General features: G+C 46.2%; 7 protein-coding genes across 7 annotated transcripts; 3 read left to right on the top strand and 4 right to left on the bottom strand.

The window, feature by feature from the left end:
* Nucleotides 1-399: 399 nt before the first annotated feature.
* POJ06DRAFT_255670 (major facilitator superfamily domain-containing protein) lies at nucleotides 400-2,787 on the bottom strand. Its single transcript, XM_056187918.1, has 3 exons — nucleotides 2,095-2,787; nucleotides 1,138-2,027; nucleotides 400-1,080 (listed from the first exon to the last, which is right to left on the bottom strand). The coding sequence occupies exons 1-3, from the start codon at nucleotides 2,552-2,554 to the stop codon at nucleotides 754-756; spliced, it is 1,677 nt and encodes a 558-aa protein (XP_056042437.1). The 5' UTR covers nucleotides 2,555-2,787; the 3' UTR covers nucleotides 400-753.
* A 1,953-nt stretch (nucleotides 2,788-4,740) lies between these two features.
* On the bottom strand, nucleotides 4,741-5,489 carry POJ06DRAFT_125739 (uncharacterized protein). Its single transcript, XM_056184301.1, has 3 exons — nucleotides 5,470-5,489; nucleotides 4,990-5,416; nucleotides 4,741-4,806 (listed from the first exon to the last, which is right to left on the bottom strand). The coding sequence occupies exons 2-3, from the start codon at nucleotides 5,249-5,251 to the stop codon at nucleotides 4,784-4,786; spliced, it is 285 nt and encodes a 94-aa protein (XP_056042438.1). The 5' UTR covers nucleotides 5,252-5,416; nucleotides 5,470-5,489; the 3' UTR covers nucleotides 4,741-4,783.
* A 2,447-nt stretch (nucleotides 5,490-7,936) lies between these two features.
* POJ06DRAFT_255691 (uncharacterized protein) lies at nucleotides 7,937-8,771 on the top strand. The gene is made up of 2 exons (XM_056187919.1): nucleotides 7,937-8,445; nucleotides 8,505-8,771. Exons 1-2 carry the CDS (start codon nucleotides 8,188-8,190, stop codon nucleotides 8,682-8,684), a joined length of 438 nt encoding a protein of 145 aa, XP_056042439.1. The 5' UTR covers nucleotides 7,937-8,187; the 3' UTR covers nucleotides 8,685-8,771.
* A 2,575-nt stretch (nucleotides 8,772-11,346) lies between these two features.
* POJ06DRAFT_125886 (uncharacterized protein) lies at nucleotides 11,347-11,979 on the top strand. Its single transcript, XM_056184303.1, has one exon. The coding sequence runs from the start codon at nucleotides 11,608-11,610 to the stop codon at nucleotides 11,923-11,925; it is 318 nt and encodes a 105-aa protein (XP_056042440.1). The 5' UTR covers nucleotides 11,347-11,607; the 3' UTR covers nucleotides 11,926-11,979.
* On the bottom strand, nucleotides 11,980-12,565 carry POJ06DRAFT_125885 (uncharacterized protein). The gene has a single exon (XM_056184302.1). The coding sequence runs from the start codon at nucleotides 12,377-12,379 to the stop codon at nucleotides 12,035-12,037; it is 345 nt and encodes a 114-aa protein (XP_056042441.1). The 5' UTR covers nucleotides 12,380-12,565; the 3' UTR covers nucleotides 11,980-12,034.
* Nucleotides 12,566-17,648: 5,083 nt separating this feature from the next.
* On the top strand, nucleotides 17,649-17,954 carry POJ06DRAFT_282165 (uncharacterized protein; the record flags this gene model as incomplete). Its single annotated transcript, XM_056190002.1, has 1 exon — nucleotides 17,649-17,954. The coding sequence occupies one exon, from the start codon at nucleotides 17,649-17,651 to the stop codon at nucleotides 17,952-17,954; it is 306 nt and encodes a 101-aa protein (XP_056042442.1).
* Nucleotides 17,955-19,998: 2,044 nt separating this feature from the next.
* On the bottom strand, nucleotides 19,999-20,574 carry POJ06DRAFT_282166 (uncharacterized protein; the record flags this gene model as incomplete). Its single annotated transcript, XM_056190003.1, has 2 exons — nucleotides 19,999-20,507; nucleotides 20,550-20,574. 2 exons carry the CDS (start codon nucleotides 20,572-20,574, stop codon nucleotides 19,999-20,001), a joined length of 534 nt encoding a protein of 177 aa, XP_056042443.1.
* Between the last annotated feature and the right edge of the window lie 1,390 nt (nucleotides 20,575-21,964).

Raw genomic sequence — 21,964 nt, forward strand, 5'->3', positions numbered from 1 at the left:
CACACTGGGGCCAACTACAAAATGACGGACCTGGTCCTTCCTGCTGAGCGTACCTAGTCATTGTCTGAATAGCGCACCTAGTGCCTCAGAATGACCAATCCGGTGCAAAATCTCTTTCCATAGGGTTGACTATGAGGACTCGACGGGGATACAGCGCATTTAATGTCCCTCCTGCGCCCCCGTCCGAGCCTCTACGTCCAATGAAAACTTTTGCAAATCAACCCAAATGAACCAATAAAGTATCACTATTACAAATAATTAGAAATGAAAACTGCGCATACGAGCGGAAGCAGCGCCGACCGAGGTCCGAGATCCGGTTCCGCGGTCGCCCGATGGCCCTAACTTTATTTTCGACACACTTCAGCTAGCAGTTATAGTTGTCATTTAGACAGGGTTGATGCCTCAACTGACAACTAATAAGTGGAAGAATGGCGATAGTTAACATAAAGCAAAATTCAATTTTTTGTTCTTGATATTTACTAGGTGGTTTAGGCAAACAGGACTTAAATTCTTCTTCTTTTCGTCAGTAAAGAGCTGCGGAGTGATAACTAACAGGTACATCCTATGGTCAGTGTTGGACCAAACTGCGACGAGCTTGATATTGTCGCGTTCTCATGATAATGGCTATAGTGTATTTTTGTTCAGGGAAATCTTTCCAAAGTACAGCTTCTATTCCCTATGATTTTTACTGAACACTCCAATGTCGCACAATTGCCTTCTCATAACTGCGGCTACGTGCATATATGTAGTTGATCATTTCCGCGCAACGGCATGTTTACTGTGCCGTCTAACAAGATAACCCCATTTATAAAAGACATATGGGATCGGCGCTAACGGCGCGCTGATACAGCCCAAGATCGTTAAAGTCCAATGCGTACCCATATTCTTGTAGAACGAAATGCCAGCGACAGTCATTCCGCCCGCGCAAGCATAGCGAAGAAGGGTAACGAATGCCAAGGCGGATGCAGCGTAAACTTCGTATGAGTCAATGATATACATGTAGGCACTGATGAAAATGCAGATGACCCCGTAGCCGAACATTGCAGAGGCAATAATTGGAGACCAGACGCTGATCGACGCCTAAAGCACAAGTCAGCCATAGCCAATCATATCGTGGCTACGTTCTGTGGCACATACAAAATCCGTCCATCCCATCCAAAACAAAGATACTGGGACTGATATAGAGCCTCCAAGCATAGCGAACCAAAGCCGGATTTCAGGGTCGATGTGTGTCCCTCCCTTAACCAGAACGCCTTCCATGTCTTTTTTGGTAAGTCGATACAGAGGGGGCACCAGCATCGTCGCCAAGAGCATACCGCCGGCCATCGCGACAAAAATAATATTTGTAAGGCCTTGCGATATTCCGTAGACGTCTTCAAAGATGAATGTATAACCGTCCAAAAATGTAAATAAGACAATGTAAAGAACTGTCAAATAGACCGCCATTAAGATGATAATTGGTTCAGCGAGCATTGTAAAAGGCCGACTCAGGGCGATTTTCATGCGAGTCGAGAATGTAGTGTGGGTGATCTCGAGCTCTGCTCTATACCTGTTGTCGCCGGTAATCTCCCTAAGATGACGAGCCTTCCATTTCAATAAAATTGGTGCATAAGTTTCTGGCTGAAAGAGGATTACTAATAACAGTACGAGTCCAGATGTGATGAGCGAGATCCATTCTGTCCAACGCCAGCTGCCAATATGACCGACTCCAATATAACTTCCGATCACTGGGCCCAACACAGGACCACAAAAACCTCCAATGGCGAAGATGGGAAAGGCGTAAGTTTTTTCGACCGCATCCCACATGTCAGAAGTAGAGCCTCCAGCACACACCAACGGCGTAGACCCAAAAAAACCAGCCAGAAAGCGAAACACGACCTGTGCTCCAAAATTGGGCGCAAGAGCAGAGGCCATGATGAAGATTGAAAACAGAATGAGAGTTGATATGTAAACCACATTTCGACCAAGAGTCTCCGAGAACGGTCCAGCAAACAAGGCGCCGACACTATAACCGATTAAATATATACCTGTGGGCATTTTGACAGTCAGACAGACGAGTAGTCTCGGTCGCAATGGACGGAAAATTGGACGTACCTGTTGCTAAACTTTCCGCGACCTCGCTGACTCCAACATCCGCGGCTGCCTGTCGCAGAACTGCTGAATCGATAGATGACGCCATTCCTACTACGAACGCGATAGAAGACACGATTAAGGTCGTCGTCACTCGTCGGACCTTGCTAAAATTATGCGGGTTCGCAGGATCACGCTCGCCATCCCAGCCAACAATGAAAACACTTCCTCCTTTACCTTCAAGCGTAGTCCTGTCTCTAACTTGGATCCCATTTATGGCATGACCCATGGTGGAACGCTGCGAATAATGAGTCCTTGATGTCATGACACGACCAGCAGAACATGAATCAGCATCCTCCGCGGGTGTTTTAATCTCGCTTGAGCTCACAGAAGAGGGTAGATCAGAATTAACCTTCTCCTGGTCGGTTCCCAGCTGTTGGCGCACAACACTGCCGATGTTTCGGTATTGCAGATATGATTGCATCACAATTTAGTTGTGCTCAATGAGTAAGAGTACTGTATGTAACCGACAGAGAAGTGGAGCGGAAGAGGATAAAAATTGCCTGCAGCAACGAGAGATGCTGTGAGGATGTTGATTCTATAATCAGTTATAAACGTAGGGTTAGGGAGAAGAGCCTGCTGCGAACTCCGAACGATTTGTCACCATAGAGCATTTTGGTCTATTAACGGGCATTGACGGAGAAAGCGGCCCGAAGCGGGATGTAAGTTGCCGCAATTTGCGTCACTTAACTGCAGAGGATGTCAGCCGTATGCATCAAATAGCAATTTCTTGTTCGTGCATCCACCAAATCCCTGACGAAGACTCGGACGGATTGGTTAGATACCGAGTGCACGGACCAACCCGCCGATAACCGATCAAGTTCCTTATTTCCGCGAATCGGACGAAAGGTCGAGGCTGTTCTGTTAAGCCCGATCATTTGCATCTGAAATATCCATAGTAGATGAGTACACACGTATTCTGTTTTCAGCGGGTACAGTTACCAAGCAAGCAGATTATCAAGCCAGCAAGCTTATTACGAAGCGATCTAACCAAATGCGAGGGTTCTCCAGTTATTATTATGTGGCATTCCGCTAGCTGTATCCGTTCATATAGGGCAGCTTCTAGCTAGGGCCAATGTTCACGTCGAAAACGTTTAGCATTAGGTGCAGGTGCAGGGCTGCAGCGGATGCGGATATCCGCCAAAATTTTCCATATCCGCATCCGCCATCCGCCTTTTTGAAGGTGGGAGATATGTATCCGCTTTTGGACCAGATATCCGCCAAATCCGCCTTGAAAAAATTCGCAGAAGTCATTAACATATCGATTTTGAGTTTCCTACATGGAGCAGGTAAGGCCTCAACTAGAATATGCCACGTATTTCGACTGTCATCGGCGCCTCCAGTAAGGCATGTACGCTACTCGAACAACTTTTCTCGGTCGAGACTGAACAGATTGCTTGGTAATATGCGAGCGCTTGCTTTGCATTCACGACTGGGGTCTGGTATTTACTTTCGGCCATAGCCGCGTTGCATGTCGGTTTTGTCCAAAGGAATCGCTCAGCGGGACTCGGTCTGGTGCGACACCTTTACCCCCCCTCGGGTGCTCGGGTCATTTGTAATGAGAATGTTGTAATTGACTTGCTTATCCTTATTTAAGAATTTTTTAATTGGCTGTGTAGGTTGTGGGGAGAAGTTGGAATATATAAGAATCCTTGAAGATTCCTGCATCCCTCTTAATAAGACTCCATAAATCAGCTATCCAAAGAGATGTTTACTATAGGCAGAGATATTCTGGGGGTACGCAGATACGCCATGAAAGGCGAAACGATGAGAATGTTGATGTTGATGGATGGCGTGCAAAAATAATTGTAATAAAAATAATATAACTTATTCTTCCTTATGTTAATAAAAATATAATTCCATCCGAAAATACTCATTGTGGCATCCAGCTACATCTGCCGTACATGCTGCGCGCGTCATCATCTTCGTCGGGCGATCGCAGGTGCGAGTACGCGCGCATTACCTGCGTCAGCGCCTCGCGGGAGGTGCTCTCACGCTTCATCGCGCTGCGTAGCTTCACCGGCATCGCCTATAGCTGTCGCACAGTCGACTTCCTCGCCCTCATGGCCGCTATGACCTTGCTCCTAGCCCACCTTGATAGCCAAGGCCAGAGATCCAATCAACTACATCAACTACATATCTTTTGTCTGTGTAAAGTGTATATTAATAAGCGAGACTTGAATGTAGCCCTATAACAAAAAACCCTGAGCACACTCTGATGTTTGGTCAGAGCCGCTCTGATGGCCATTTGCAGAGCCACTCCAAGAAATTGTTGTTGTCACTCTGGCGACTGGTCACAGCGAGTCAGTGAACAAAATGAATGGCACTACCCATACATCTGAAAACTGTTTGGACAGAGTCACTTGATCGATGTGACTCTCCCGCCGCACACGATCCTTTACAGTATTTCGGCATAGCGAGTTCCTTGTGACAAGTCACTAGACTCGAGTAACTACGAGAGTTTTCAGGAGTAGCTTCCCATTTAGATACGTTACTACTATATTTATTGAATCACAGCAACAGAGCAACCGAGCAAACCGTTTAATAGCAGCCGGCAGGCTACTATAAATTACGCTTCGCCAGATAAGACTGACGCAGCTTGATACTCCTAGCTCTCTCCAGATTGGCGAGCTGCTTTTCTCTCTTGGCAGCCTCAAGTTTGCGGGACTCCGATACCTATGATAAATGACACTACCGTTAGCAATTCCTAATATAAACTAAATAGTAGTTTTACCTTCAGCGTGGGAGTGAGAGCCCTATAAGATTGCCGGCAGCTTGTGGCCGAAATTCGGATTGATTGTGGCTCTATTCCTCGTTAATTGCCTGCTAAATCGCCAATTGATAACTTTTAAACGGTACCATTTTCAAGGCTGCCATCCCCTCCTTGCGGAACATCGGTGATCTCTCCATCCGCTTCGCTCTGCGTGTCTTGCAGTGTTTCTTCTGCGACATATTCGTCACTGTCCTGATCAACAACGCGTACCTGATAATCCGCGCTTAAACGGGAGCCACTGATACTACCGTGCGCACGTCGGAAGTATCCCGAACAAAACACAATTGCTGCCCACTGGCCCTCGGCCAGAGACAGCAGAGGAAATTCTAGCTCTAAATATTCGCACATTCGTATCTGGATACCCACAGGAACATGCTTCCACTTTTTATACGAATAAAATGTGGGTTTGCAAAAAACCCGGTATCTGAGTGAAATAGCGGTACCGTCATCTCTTGGCACCGTGGCGTCAAGGGCCTGCAGGTAATGCAGCTCAGCAAAGCTGTCCAGGTAGCCCTACAAAGACCAGTTAGCAACATCCATTTCAGCCGCGCAACGGCTACATTTACGCAAATATCTTTTGCCGCTCGTGTGATGTTACGCTCTTTCGATAAACCTAGGCAGGTTAAGGTGGCCCTATTGCCGATTTGGCCGGCTCCTTGCGGTCTCGGTACCGCGTTCCTTCCTTCATCTAGTTTCCTTCATCTAGTGTGGAGAAGTTAGCATAATCTAAGTTATTCACATCTAATCGCACTTGCTATATGTAGGTTACCGTCTACTGGAAGTCGTATGTAAGATATATTAGAGTACTGCGGCATGATGGCTGACTTGGCGTTGTCAGTGTATGTACATAGTTGGTAGTTAGGTAAACAGTGCGAGAGAAGGGAGAGGGGAAGGAAGGCGGTAGAACTAACACGCGCGCGTCACTGACATTCGTGAGCCGCATCAGCAACCCAAGCGGAAAAACTCACTCAAAAATAAACAATACGTCACTCGTTATTTTATCATCCTCGTTGCATGAGATTTCTCAGTCTCCACTCCAGAGTCGGATCGAGCACGTTGTCGGAGCTCTTTGCTCTTCGGGAGGCAATTGGTCTACGAAAGAGAATACGCCTCCAACGCTGCCGTTAAGGTCTCAGCCTCATTGGCCCGCTCTTGGGGAATTCCCTGTTCTATTCTTATATCGTCTGTCTTGCTCGATCGGCCGTCGGTCAGCCTCAGCTGCAAACTAGAAGCGACTTCAAGGTATATGGGGCTTTCCGACTGGGGTCTCAGTGATTACTTCACTCGCTACGCAGTCCGGCCGGAGTTCCGGCAGGAGTCCGCAACTTGTTTTTACATCGTTGAAAGTCGCACCTGGCCTTCGCTGGACATCATATTCGCCACACTCGTGCCTCGATCTTCGATCTGGTCGGATTGAGCACGCCTTCGGAGTGAAAGTACTGTCCTAATAGCGAGGATATCGTCAGCTCATCTGTCGAATCCGTTGCGTCACAAGGTAGGAGCCGCCGGTATATGGCTGTCTAAATGACAAACTGCAGCGGTTCTTCGGCGGATCGATCGCTTTTTGTCCGTACAATGGCAAGGGAGGACTCAACATCTTGCTCTGGTAAAGGTGTTTGAGAATATCTGCTATTTTGAGGAATCTGGCCTCTTAGGGCGCGTTCAAGAGTTGAGAGATAGGACCGCATGCCTGATGTGCATCCCTGTCTCCGAAATCGAGTGCACTATTGGTATAATTGCGAACATGTTTACCAATAAGGAATATATTTTAGACCGTAATTGGATCGATTTTGATCCGTACGGAGACGAATCGTCTAATTTGCTTTGATGGTCTGGCACTTGTTAATTGCTTGGTTTTTGGTCTTGCTTTCTGTTGAAGTAGTCCTCTGATTAATATATAGCTAGTGACCATATGATAGTAATAGCAACGCTACGTGTAATGTAGTCAGAAGATCGAGGCAATGCACATGATAGATTGCTTTCCGCTCGCTTGAGATTCGACAGCTCTGTTTCTGTTGATGTAGAGAAACTACCACAAGTGCCTCCTATATATTGTAGAAGTGTCTTCCTTAAAGCGAGTCACTCTACAGCGCTCTCATAGCCGCCAACTCTTAGAGACTCGCTATGACGGAAGGGACAAGTGACTCACAATTAGAGATTCGCTGAGTGACTATGTTAGCGTGCTTATTAGAGAGAGCCTCGACATTTGCCAGAGCGCCTCAAGGTAAGCGAGTAGCTTACCCGGTTTTGCGTAGTGAGGTTGGGAATATTTCTTATAGGGTAGTGTGTCAACGGGCGCCTCAAATGTAGATGGCGTTAAGTGTAGTTGACTTCAGTGTATGGGGTGACCCACTATGACTGTCACCGTCTCCTCAGAAGAAGCACACCTAAGATGCTCCGCCAATTTTGAAGTCTTCTTGAGCAAAAATACCGTACTACCATGTAAGCAGCCTCTCTGCCGTTTTCCCCTGACCATTTAAATTATCTCTTCAGCAGCCAGTTCCTGCGCCTTACCAATAAGCCATGATAGCTCCTGTCTTCTGAACTCGTCATCATTGAAATGCATGCTCTCAAGCTGTCTTTTCTCCTCCACGATTGAAAGGAACAAAGGATTTAGGTCATTGGTAATACAGCACGAAACCATGACCTCAACACTTGTCGAATCATGCCTTTACTCCGTTGAGGGACAACCATCTGCCCTGAGGCTGAGAACAGTCTTTCACAACTCGGCAGACATGGATTGTATCGCGAGAAAGTCGAGAGCCATTCGAGAGAGCCGAAGTAAGAGCGATATGGCAATTACGGATTAATGGGCGCGTGACGGGGTAGCAGAAGATTTATTAAGGTACCTTGGTTACAGCACAAATTAAGTGGGGATAGGGTATCTACGAACATTACTAACCAGCAGATAGGTACCTTGCGCAGACAGTGTGCTGTCAGGCGCTGACACATAGTTAACGTCAGGCCAGAGAAGTAACTTTTTCTGCACTAGTTTCTAATTTTATAAACGTTTGTTCCACTAATACGTCTTAGCGCCACATATATGCCTTAAATCTCTGAATAGCATAAAAGTACCATGCTCATGCCGAAATATTCGATAAGGCAACGACACGGGATAGCACGCGTCGGCAACGCGTTTGTGCAAACAAAATGAATTTGGAACATTGCTAGTGTGCAAGTTACGCGTCAATTCAGTCTTGAATTGCATTTCGAAAACGACTTCTACATCCCACACTTCACTTCTTTCGATAGTCAAAACAACTCCCTATCTAAACTATATCGCAATGGCTCGTGTCCAAAGCAATAACAATAACTCCCACTACTTCCAACTGACCTTTACTACGGACACTAGTTCCAGTCCAGGCAGCTCGTCGTCGCCGCCAGAAATTGCTCCGACTTCTCAACTGACGTTTGGTGCACTGGAGTCCGACGATCAGCAGCCATTGATGCGTTTATCATGCGCTAGCACTGCTGCCTCTAATGAGGGAATCACGCCAAATAATACAATCGGTTCGCTTATTGCCCCGCCGCAACTTCCAGCCGTTGGCGGAGACCTTGCGCTGCAAAACGAAATATTCCTGCATAATACGCAGATACGCAGATGAAAGCAGTGCGACAGAAATATGCCCTTCGCCCGAAAGGGACATCGCAAGCATATGATCCAATTCAACGTCGCTTCACCGTAAGTGAACGTGCCGGTTGGCTAATAGCATCGCTTGACACTAATAACTGCTTCTGTAGGAATGGTGCGACGAGCGCCAGTTTGTCGATGGCCAGCTAGCCACTGAGTCAAAGCTTATAGCGTTTCTCCAGACCGAAATTATCGATAAAGGCTGTCGCAATCGAAACGAGCATTGCACAGTCAACACGCTAAAGCTCCATGTGGCCGCCATCACGGATCTGTGGAAGCAGCAGGTTGATTTTGGAATCAACCCGCACCCAAGGCCACGGACCGCCAACGTAATCTTGAACACGTACTCGATCAACGCGCATGAAAGAAAACGACAAAATTACGCGGATCGTGGTCAGGTTCGATATTTGATGGCTACAATTCTGAAGGCATGTTGAAAATAGCTGGTGCCGCTCTGTCCCGGCAAGACAAATATGGTGATCGCATACAGGGACTTCTGGACTTCCTTCTTGGCAATTACATGCTCTTGCGTGGGAATAACAGACGCGAGATCGAGCTGGCGGACTTGTATGTGCTGCCACTCGAAAACGAAGGTCCCACGAAGTGCAATGTTCTTGTCGTCTTACTCTGCAATGGCAAAACCAACCAGCATGGTCGAGTAGATCATGCTGGTGTAATGAGGAACCAGGAGGTCCTGGTCTGCCCAATGTTTCTGCTTGCACTCCACTTTTTTTACAGGTTTCATATTGACCAGGAGCCATTCCCAGTTCTCCGGTCAAACGAAGAATGGTTTGACACTAAACTTTTCGTTCAGTACGGTAAGTGACTTATTATCGGTGACACTAGCCTAACCCAGGTCGAGCAAAAAAAAGGTGCTAACGTTACATTCATTTTCCGTAGCCCCGCGCAAGCGCGCTACTGATCGAACCACCGCCATTGACTACAAGAATACTCAGATGAAGTGGACTAATAGGATGTTTCGTGAGGCTAATATCCTGTCCACAAAGAAGACACATGCAGGGCGTAAGGCGAGCGCCCAGATGGCCGAGATTCGTGGGGTGGGGGAATCTCAAATAAGACGGGCAGGAAGATGGAACAGGGACGAGATGACCTCTTGTTACCTGACTTCTCTACCATTTAAATGTATAAAGGCCATGTCTGGTCTGTCTCCAAAGGGAGACTTTTACATTGCACGCGCACAGATTACTCCTCCTCTTGAATTGCAGAAGAAGATCTTCCCCGCTGTTGATTACTGGTTGTCTAGGTACTACGGGCCACCAGACACCGAGAATTTGGAGACCAGTATTGCTGGTCATGGGTTTTTGAAACTTATGGAATACCTGCGGGAAGTGTTTCTCCAAGACATTCTTTTCCTCAAAAAGACGTTTGCTGATTTGCCGCTCTGGCATCATGAGCTCTTTTCGGATCCCATGTTCATCCAATGGGAGCAACATTTCTGGGAGCTCTATCGTGAGCCAGATTCGGCGAGAATGGTGCCGACGAGATTGCAAAATGTCATCCCGGACATTGCGACATCTATCAGCAGTCTCCATAACGGCATAGCTACCAAAGTAGATGTTGTGCATCAAGCCGTCACACAGGGAATTGAATGACTTAATAGTGCAGTTGCTCACAGTCAACAGGAAACTCGCCAGTTGTCGTCCCGTATCTCAGTCATGGAAACTGGGTTCAACTACATCTTTCATGGTGGGTCTCTTGTTACTGCGGCGGCAGCTAACTCGTCACCATATCACATTAGATCGGTTCCTCAACGTCCTCAAGATTCTTTTCCTGGTCCCTCTTCCCCAGTACCACCACCACCACCACCACCACCACCACCACCACCACCACCTCCTCCTCCTCCCTCATCTTCATCTTTCCCTTTTTCATCTTCCATATTTTCTATGTCCGATAACGCTGCTACAACTATCGAACAGTCTAGAGCACCTACTATGCAGACACCTATTTCTGCGCTACCCATCCCGAAGTATAAGTTGCCGAGGTACGTATCGACTGTTGCAGAACTATACCGGGTCTGGTATACAGGATCTATCAGCTTCCTTTCGATTGTCAGCCTTGACGAACGTTACGGTGCTGCATGGCGCTCAGGTGACCGTCAGTACTATTCAGTCAGGCTGCAAATAATTAGGGAAGTTGATCGCTTGGCGGCCACTAGAAACATATCAGAGCGCGACGCAGTGCCCCTCCTCGATGCTGAAAGACGACAGAAAAACTGGACCTTGAATATGCTCAGCAACGAACTTCGGAAACGAAATCAACCGTAGACCTTTTGATTTATTTTATCTTTTGTATGATTATTATTGTTGTTATTTTATAGAGGGTAATTACTAGATTCTATTTGTTTTAATCTTCACAACTATTTAATCTTAGTTTTTAGAAGTCTTTGAATAAATACACTAATTCGTTATTATTTTATTTAAAACATTATGTATTTGCTAACATTGTGGCTGGCAATCGCTCGTGTGGACAGCTTTTTTGGCCCAGCTATGAATGATAATAATAATTTGATATGAGGGACCAGGTACGGCGACTTAAAGGTTTGACTAGTAGGATTCTACAAGTGCATTATTCCCGATTGGGATGGCTCTGTCAGGCGTACGGATAATAACACAGTTTATATTCCTTGATTTCACACCAATTAAACCCTTAAAACTAAGTTATCACACCCAACGCCGGAACTCGTGCTTGTCAGGCGCCATACAAATAAGATTCAGGGTTGGGGCTGTTTTGTCAGGCAGCCCGCTCAGTCTTGTCAGCCAATTCACACATAACCATCAATCCTACTGTGAGTATATGATACCTATAAACATTTTACCAACTTCTCAGAACCTTATCTTATAGGGAACAAATACACTGAATACACTAAATCCATGTACACTGGACCTTCAAATGTATGTAGTGGATTAGTCAGAAACGCTCTGGTGTAGATTATTTAGTTTAGTGTAATACACCAAGTGTGTCAACTCGTGTCAGTCGTGTAGTTGCTTGGGTCCCTGGCCAAGGCGCCGACAGCGAGAATCTTCTCACGCACCAGTAGCACAGCGATCGTGCTATGATTGAGCAGGTGCAGGAGAATATGAAAGAGGTCAATCGTCTCAGTTCGGATGCTCTCAGCGCGCAGAGCGCTGATCTGCTGCGCCAGCTGCCCTATAGAAAAAAATCCCACCTCGTATGGATTTGCGCAGTCGCTTTAGCCGGAATATGTGTACCTACTCATACGAAATTGGCGAGCTGGGGAGCCGCTCTCGTGGAGCGAGTCACTAAACATTCAAAGTGGGAATGTCCACACAGTCAGATATGTTTTGCAGGAGCGAGTAGCCCTGTCAGTTCACACATCATTCTACTCAAATTCGGCATAGACACTCGCTAAGATAGAGAGGCTCATGCGAGCAAGTTTAACGGTTTATTGGAATAGCTCATACATTACAGCTAAGTTGCTCCTATGAAATCGCACATGTTTGTTAACTATTGTATTTAATTTATATCGTATTAGCCACCAGATGAACAAAACAGGAAATTACCCAAATACGACCTCTAGACATACACAATATAAACACACCCGCTTCTACAGCCTCTGCTTGCCTCCCAAGGTCATAAACAGTAGGACAGAGCTGCCACAGGCATAACCAGGAGCTTAAATACGTGACAGAACCAGAGCAGACACATATATTAGAGTAACTGACGAAAGAGGTATGGCAGCGAGGAGCGAGGTATGGCAATGCTGAGGTAACCTGCGACAACGGACAGCTTGAGATGCTAAAAGACAACAACATCACAAAATGTGACATCACAATAAGTGAAAAAAAATGACGAATAAGGCGCATCTCATCATATTTTAAGATGATGTGGATCGCGTGGAGGCCTAGAAGTCATCAAGAATTTAATTTCGTTTATTCAGACTCCAACACACGACCCAACGTCCAACATACCCGATAGAATATTACATTCATGCACTGGCAGTGGACGACGACCGACCTAAAACTCGCATCATTTCAGGGGCTCAATGCCCAAATGATGAAAATGAAGCTAGAAGTCGACAGCAGCCAGCAGACAAGCTGGTGATCGGTATCCAATACAATTCAAGCACGAAAACCATAGAAAGCATTGAGAGTGAGTCACAGCAACAGGAAAAGTCGCAAAGTGCAATCAAGTCATACAGACGTCAAGCAAAGATAGGTACTACAAAAGTGAACTGAAATGATCAACTCACACTCTAAGTCAATCTCGGTGTTCCAAATTGCAGTTTCGCGCAATACCTATGTAAGAATTCCTGGCAATTCGTCTTACCCCCATATTGTAAAATATCAGAAAGAGCACTGTCATTGTGATGAAATATGGATTGTTCATGTTACGTTAGGAAGGATGGTGTCTGCGCAAGGAATACCGCTGGGGAGGAGGGAAGGTTTTGGAACACCACAAAAAGACTTAGGACTGGCGCTGCACTAGTTAGGGTCAGGGTAGACGCGTTAACGGCGCGTCTACGCGTGGGCTGACACGTCTGTCATTCCCTCGCCAATGCGTTGCACAAGATATTGTATTTTGATATTAAATGCAAATAGCAAGCCAATACTGTTGACACGCGGGACGTAGTGGATACTTACAGAGCAGCTCTTAAGCCTCCTACGAGGTACTCGCAGCCGTGCCTCGCGTAAATCATACGAGTGACAGTACAGAAGCAACTCGCTCTATATTTTCAGGGGAGACACCAGAACATAGATACTCGCCCCGCAAGTATTGCAAATTGACTCGCTGGGAGAGATCTGCTGCCTGAGTGTGGCATGGTTTACGTCTGAGCGCCTCAGTCAAAGTCGTCCGGCGACTCACTAACGGTGAGTCACTCCTATAATATTTATGAGTGGGATCAGAATTTTTTTCTATAGGGCTGCTCGCCATCGACGGTGAGACGTCCGACAGAGATCCGTGCAGCCCCAGTAAGGTCAGCGTGCAGGAAGCAGGGGTCGAGATGGCGCTAGATCTGAATAACAATGCCGTTGTAAGCGTGCATATCCCTTATTTTGGTATTATCAAGATTTAGGGATCGGCACGGATACACGGATAACGGATATATCCGCGAAAAAAATGCGGATACGGATACGGATACGGATACGGATACGGATACGGATAAAGCAATCTTGATTAGTCATATCCGTGGATATCCGTTTACTATAAATTACAAGTACTCATAAAGCACATAAATGAGATACTGAGCGGATTATTATAAGAGAAGGTGTTTTAATCTTTCTGCTGTGCCCGAAATAGATAGTCATAATGAGCAACTAAGTCTACGCAATCGTTTTTTTCGAAGAACGCATTCGCAGCTCAGCTTTTGAGCCGCTGTATCGTAACCGGATCCGCGGAAGGGGTATCGGTGGTAGATATAAACTTAATATTCGCACCCCCTTATCTATCGCTGCGGTCCAAACCTGGATCCTGTATATGTATTCCCTTCCGTTCTGTTTTTGCGCGGTTTTTGCCATTTTCGAATGACGATATCCGGAGATTTGGTCTCGGTTGTGGATTTCTATTGCCTGCCCCTTACCTATCGCACTTGGTCCAAAAGTGGACCTTGCATATGCACCCCAGTGTTCCTTTCTCGGTTTTGATTCGTCATAGGTTGGATCCCAATCCTGTGATTGGTTGAACTGCTTAGAAATAAGCTAGAATAAGTAGTAACGGTTCAGGATTTTGAGCGATGTAATATTACTTCCTTGTACAGTATAGTGAATGAGAAGTCTGTAATATATAAGACATCGAAAAGGCCGAAATTCATATGGATCAAAATCATTGTCGTTCCCAAAGTAATATGGACTCAAGTTCTGAATCTCAGAATACACAACAGCGTCCCCCTCGAGCGAAGCGTCTTGATTATCATGCGCTGAATACCGGCACAGATAGTGAAGGCGACTCTGACGAAGGCAAGCGATCCCGTTCGCGTCGTCGCCTTGAAGTGAGTGAGACAAGTACCGCATTGTCGGATGACATTATATCCCCTGATGAATCTGCGTCCCAAGTTCTCGCAAGCGATGCTGACATGGATCCTTCCCTTTCGCCAGTCATTCAAAGAAAGCCCATACCACCAAAGTCATGGGTCTGGCAGCACTTCCATACTACTGAGCTCGAAGCCACATATATCTACAAGGCAACTAACAAGGAACGCCCGGACAAGCTGATTGTGTGCAGTCGCTGCTCGTGGTCTACTGCTTAGGCAGTTCTTCAAGGGTCATCAGGAAATCTGAACACACATCTCTCATCAAGGCACGGGATACGGAAGTCTGGCGCACCCGTTCCTTCAGCTTCAAGCGATATCACGTCATTTCTCATCAGGCCCAGTAGGTCAGTTGCAGAGCGACTAGAGGACAACATATTGCATTGGATAGTTGAAGAATCAGAACCTTTTACGAGCGTGGATGCTCCATCATTTAAACGAATATTCCATGATCTGCCAGGTATCGAATTACCCCTCAAATCCGCAAGTACGGTAAAGCGCCGGCTCGTTGCAAGGCTCGAAGAGAGTCGAGAAAATCTTAAGCGTGAATTAAAATCAACCTGTATCACCATCGGATTGTCACTGGATGTATGGACCAGCAAAAATAATCTCTCCATCCTTTGTGTCGTGGGTCATTGGCTGACACCGGAATTTTATAAGGAACGTGTTCTGGAGTTCAAAGAGCTAGATGGACCTCATAGCGGAGAGAACATGGCCATGGTTGTCGGCGACCTTCTGGAGGAGCTCAAACTCAACGCCAAACTGTTAACGATAACAGGAGACAATGCGTCAAACAACGAGGTTATGATTTCCGAATTATACAAAAACCTGCTAGCAAAATTCTCCACTGCTGAGAATCCATCTGACCATAATGAGCGCGTGGTAATGCGGTTCGAGGGACTATCCAGCTACATTAGATGCATCGCGCATGTACTCAACCTGATAGTAGGCGACATCCTGAGCGCATTGAAGGCAGGAGATATCCAAAGCGCGAATCGGGCCTGTGATGATCTCAGAGCCAATAAGGACCTTGATCCTGACCTGTCTCCTTTGGCTAAATTGCGCATAATCGTCGTTTGGATAGACCGAAGTCCGCAACGACGTAACCGATGGAAGAAGCTATGCCAGGTCGAGGAGAAAATTATTCCATACGATGTAAGCACACAATGGAACTCAACATATCAGATGTTGAAGGAAAGTCTTGAATCACGCAAACAGATCGAGCGCTTCATGGTAGTTAAAACCATGGGTATTCCATCATTCACACCTAAAGATTAGGATCAACTTCGACAATTAAAGAATATATTTGACAAATTTGACGAGTTTACACGGCTTGTCTCGAAGTCTAAGCCTCAGCTGAGTCTGTCGATAGCTTTATACTATGAGCTAGAAGAGTTCTTCCAAGATGCGAAGAACGGCGACGGACTATTCAAAGATACTGACCTTAGCTCGTAAGAGCTGTTGAAGCTGGATTAAAAAAGTACGAAAAGTACTTTGGATTGTTGACGAAATCGACGTTTAAATTTTGGACCCTCGATTTAAGTGCGAACTCTTGAAACAGGAGATTGCGGATAAAGCGGACGCCTCTTTCCTCATCAAACAAATGCGAGAGCTTCTCCATAAGCTTTACCTCCCGGAGCAAACTGCAGCCGCGGCAATCGTTTGCTCAACCTTCGGACCATCCCACCACCTCGACAGAATTGCGCCTGTTGCGAAAAGTACAGGCGCAGTCAAGGTATGTGTCCGACATCGATCGGTACTTTGACGATGCTGTCATTAGTGTCGCAAATACTGAAGGTAACGAAAAATGGCTGTTTGAGTGGTGGAACACTCATAAAGGAGAATATCCCCAAATGGCGAGAGCTGCTCGCGATTTCCTCCCCCTCCCTGTTTCTGAAGTTGCATGTGAGCGGCTGTTCAGCCAGGGAAGAGACTTGCTCGGATTGCGACGGCACAGAATGAATGGGGAGACTATGAGGCTTTTGACGCTGCTTAAGAGCTCCTATATGTCGGAATAGTCCGTTTGTATTATTTTTGTGTTTTTTAATGTTCATAATTATATGTTCATGCTTTAATTATTATTTATCCATTTGTTTTTTTTAAGCCTTATTTTTATTTGTTCGCTCGTTTCATAGTTCGTATATAATTACAAATTAGATAAGTAAATTTTAATTCTTGTCATCAGATCCAGCGGTCATCAGTCGATCAGAGCAATCGTAGAATCGGGCACGAAATATGGAAACCGTATCAATAACAACAGCTTATGTTGCCTGTATGTAAGCTGATCTTTTACATATATTAGACCTGCTCATACCGGCTCATTTGCAGAGCAATGTGACCTGGTTAACAGTATGGATGGCCTGATCGATCTTAAGGATTATACGACAGTCTTCTTCACTCGTAAGAATCATAACCTCCAAAAAAAAGCTTTCAGCCCAGTTGCACGGTATTATCTCATATCAATGATGGCTTTTATTCATATTCTCGCAATTCCTGTGAGTATATCCACGGATATCCGTGGATATCCGCGGATATCACGCATACGGATACGGATACGGATATAGCCCATATCTTACGGATACGGATACGGATAACTATATGTTGCCTGGATACGGATACGGATACGGATAACGAAATTCCTTATCCGTGCCGATCCCTAGACAAGATTGCCCGCCAGGGCATCAGCAAGGAGATACCTAAACCACCGGCGGAGCCTGCGATGGGTCCGTCTCGGCTGGCTCGACCGAGCGGGACGCCAGATGCGGAGGGGCTCACACCGGTTGATGTCGATAGCCACGAGATGCCTTCGGCGATGTCGAATATATGTGCACAGATAGGGCTGGATACGATACGATATCGCCGAGTTTTGCCCATATCGCATATCGTATCGCCTGGACTTTTCTGGCCGGCGATATTATCGCCCATTTTATCGCCAACTTGACGATACAGGGGAGGGTAATGTGGTGACCAATCAAACACTAGAAGTATAAGTAGAGGTCGTAAACTCCTTTGGACATCACCAATTGACACGACTCTATTGAAGTAGGACATCCAGTTTTAATCGAACTTGGCTATCAAAACTATCCGTATCTCTATATCAGATCCCAATGTCTAACAGATCCCTCCGCAGTCCAGGCACAAGTCACGAGCCGGATAATCTTCCTCTCCGTTTCCGTCGCGAAGTCGACTCTTACCTCAATGATGGTAGTGATGAGGAAGCTGTGCCTGAGGATCGACTTCCTAAAGTACCTCGATTAGATTCAGAATCAACGATTGATGGATCTGTCGATAATGTCGCACGCACAGATGTCTTACCTGAAGAATCTGCTTCTCAGGTACTAGAAGACACGTCAGTTGCCGGTAGTACGTCCGACACATCAAAACGATCCCGAGCCAGACCTGTTACTGAGTAGCTCTGGGCATACTTCACTATCACAGAACTACGGCGATACGATATGGCGATATCGTCTTGTAGGCGATATCGTGTCCAGCCCTATGCACAGACCCAGCTGCAACCAGGTGCACTTTCCATCGCAGCTGGCGCGCACGAGGGTGCGCAGTTGACGCCGCCCCTGCAGAACGGCCTGGTCGATCCTCTTTGGCCATATGGCGAGTCTGGACTGGCAGCCGGGGGAGAAGACTGGGCCCTCCAGGGCACCGACATGGCTTACTTTGAGAACCTGATGAGGGGCGCCGGGGACTATGGTGTATATTGGACTGTAGAGGCAAGCAGCAGGTAGTAGGGCGGTAATAGGTGTCTTCTTGGGAGCTCAAATATAGCTAGATCCCAGGTAAGCCCACTTCTATAGCGACCACGTACTCGTCTCAAGTCTCGCGATGAGCATAGCTTCCCCCCAGCCTCAGGCCAATGAAGCTGGAGATGTTATGAGGGCGGGTGGTCACGAAACCATGCACTTGGATTTCCTTGTTGGGGTATCCACCATTCGTATACTAGATGGCCGAGGAGTACTGCGCCTGTAAATAGCTTCTATTAGGAGAATGTCCATATACCACGTGGTCATCAGTGTAGCAGTAGTATGAATAGGATGGACCTCCTAATTCCTTTCTTTCTCCACATCAGAAGATTAACAAAAAAAAAAAGGAAAGAAATTGTACATGACCACCTGCATCGCCAAGAATAAGAAATATTAAGAATATTTAGGTTAGTTGGGTTGGGCTAAGATATTTTTCGGCCCTGGGCCAAATCTGGCGGGCCGGAAAATCCTCAAACCCAACCCAGCCCAGGGTTTGTCCATCTCTATAAGATTTAAGAAAAAGTAAACTAAGTACGGTACTAGTATTAACTAGTTTAGTCTAAAGACTAAGAGAAGAGAGTAAGGGAAGGGTTATAACGCTATTTAAATCTATTGCATAGCCGAACGATAAAGTAAGGGTCAGGGTCAGGGTCAGGGCTAAAAATAGACTCTAAGTATTATACTAGGCGAGCCACTACGATCGCTAACAAGCTAAAAATAGACTCTTAAGTATTATACTAGGCGAGCCACTACGATCGCTAAGGCATGTGGCTTCACGAGTATGCTTGTTACTTATTGTCAACTTTGCATCCTGCTGATGATATGGTGTGGATGTCAATTTATTCTTGAACTTCTAGAGCTAGTATCTAACCTGCAAAGCATCACTTAACATTCTGAAAGTAGAATTCCATCGTGTTTCAACATCATATTCGATGAACTTATCAGGCAGATTCATGCGCTTGCAATTGTCGTTCCATGCCTGCCTGCGTTGAGGACGTCGGTGGATCCAGAGAGCTATGATACGAAGCCTTGCAAGTGGTTCAAGTGCCCGATGAGACTGGTGTTCTCCTTCATCAAGGTTGTTACAGATAGCATCGGCTTCTTCTGTATTACCGGACTTAAGAGCAGAAAGGATATCCTTAACAATGAGGTTGATGATATGGGCTAAACAGCGCACATAATTTCCTAAACCGCAGAACAAAAGGTCTGTCTCGCACTTCTTCTGCAGATTTTGGGACAGCTGTAACACCATCCGCTCATTGTCGCCAGTGATTGAGAGCAGTTTCCATTCAAGTTCCAGTTCTATAAGCACTGAATCGACTGCTGCAGCCAAGTTCTCTCCACTATGCGGTCCAAGGAGCTCCTTGAACTCTAGGACTTTCTCCCGATATTCGAATTCTTCTGTGAGCCAATGGCCAATGATACCGAGGATTGGGAGGTGATTCTTGCTGGTCCAGCCATCAATGGACAAAGCGATTGTTTTGCATGTGGCAGCAAGATCTTCTTTCAATTTAACACGTTGGAAGTCGAAATCTTCCATAAGACGCTGCCGAAGGGTTTGACGAGAGATGAATGGAAGTGAGATTCCTGGTATATCCATAAATATTTGCCGAAAGGCCGGTGATTCAACGACTGTAAACGGTTGCTTGCTGCTAATAACCCAGCGAAGGAGATTCTTTTCAAGGCGCTCTTGAAATGTGAGTTATTCCTTATTGCCCCAGAGGCTAGCAATAGTAGACTTCGGGGTAGCAACAACCGGCCCAGCGACACCAGGCGGTAGAATCCCGTGCTTTTCCTTCAAATGGTGCCGAATATTAGTGGTAGAGGTCTGCCTTCTTGAATCTGTTGTAGACCAGTTGCATTGTCTCCCGGTATCCTTGTTGATCGAAGTACACCGGATTTCTCGATCAATGAATTTCTTCTTGTTCCTCTTCTCAATCCATTCATTAGGAAACTCTCTAGTCTGAAAATAGCCCCACAACCATTCAGTTTTCTGCGGAGCTGGGTGAGCAATTTCTGAACTGGCAGCTGTAACTGGAGGCTGAGAGGCTGATTCTGAAGGTAGTACTTCGTCTAGGATTTCAACACAAGAATTAACATCGGTACTGACTGCCGATTGACCGAGGAAATCCGGTAGAGATGATGGGCCTGGCTTTTCTAGATCTTGGGTTGCTGGACTTAAGGGACTGGAGATACAGTTTTTAGATGCCGCTTCGCTGTCCTAGCCGTCGTTTAATGCGAAGTAGTTTTGACGGTTTCCATGAGTCTGCATCTCCATTTTGAAAAGTTGAGATCGGTTGGTGAATATAGGTCGTAGAGGGGCGTACAGCAAGCAATTAAAGATATTGATATTCCAACAAAAGGATTCATTAAGCAAGCCCGAACCGCGGAGGAGGACTCTGCTTTATATTACTATTTTTACAATTGCCCGCTTCCGCGTTTCATCTGTGGAATGCTCAGTGGAATGCGAGGAAGTAAGGGGCTCATCTCGGGTTGCGATGGTGGGGCCGAGCAATTGCCGTCGCGTTCTACCTTAGTAGGGGATTTAGAAAGTTCCTAAGAGAAGGCTAGGACTCATAGGAGGCCCTCAGGAGCGGAAATTGCTTGATCCAGCTGGAATTACCTAATTAGTCGACTATCTAGCTTATTTTAGCTATGTCACGTGATAGCTTGCGAATAAATTTAGCGAATATTATTCGCAATGCTTGTGAATTGCGAATACGAATAACGAATATTGCTGATTTCTGCGAATATTCGTATTCGCAACAGCCCTAATCCGCCATGCTGTTGAAAGGCGGATAAAAAGGCGGATACATATCCGCCAATTTCAAAGGCGGATGGCGGATGCGGGTATGGGAAAATTTGGCGGATATCCGCATCCGCTACAGCCCTGATCTGTACGTGGGACGGCGGCCGGAAAGCCCTGGCTTTGCAGATACTCGGGAGTTGAAATGCAGTCCGATCATGTAGAACGCTGGAGCCAGAAATATCGTACCAGCAGTCAGAGGACATATGGCAGCAAGGTAATTATTGATAGCTAGCGATACTGAATTGACGTTGACGTCAAAAACAAAAAGAGGTCAATGCGAAAGGAGACTGTTCAGGAAAGTAGTGGCGCGGTTGTGGAGAAAAGGCAACCCTTGCCCCATTAGTAACGTCCTGTGCGCTCACAAGGTTCAGGAAACGGCTTATCCGCTATCCGCCATCCGCCATCCGCCATCTTGTCGAATAATCTGCCTGTATCCGCCTTGATCGAATGAGGGCCTGATTCTCTTTTTCAATGGTCCTACCATTAACTTTTTTAAATGGGAGCTCCATTTAGGGTGGGGCCATTAATTTCCTTCTAATGGAGGTCCCATATTTAGATTCGCGTCAGAGGGCGCTTTAAATGGGAGCTCCATTTACACACCCCTGCGAATATACGAATATTATTCGCATTCGCATTCGCAGCCGACGTTTTATTCGCTGCGAATAAAAGTAAAAGTTTATGCTGCGAATTGCGAATGCGAATGCGAATAATATGCGAATAGAGAAAAATTGTATTCGTGTGCAGCCCTAGTGTCTTACCAGGACTTCCTAAGATAAGGGATATATATATTCTTAGGTGACAGACCACTGCTGAGGGCTGACCAGTTTCTGACTTGCTACCCTCTGGCGCGGCCAGAGAC

The sequence above is a fragment of the Lipomyces tetrasporus genome, assembly GCF_029532465.1.
Source record: "Lipomyces tetrasporus strain NRRL Y-64009 chromosome Unknown POJ06scaffold_7, whole genome shotgun sequence".
In the NCBI taxonomy this organism is placed as follows: domain Eukaryota; kingdom Fungi; phylum Ascomycota; class Lipomycetes; order Lipomycetales; family Lipomycetaceae; genus Lipomyces; species Lipomyces tetrasporus.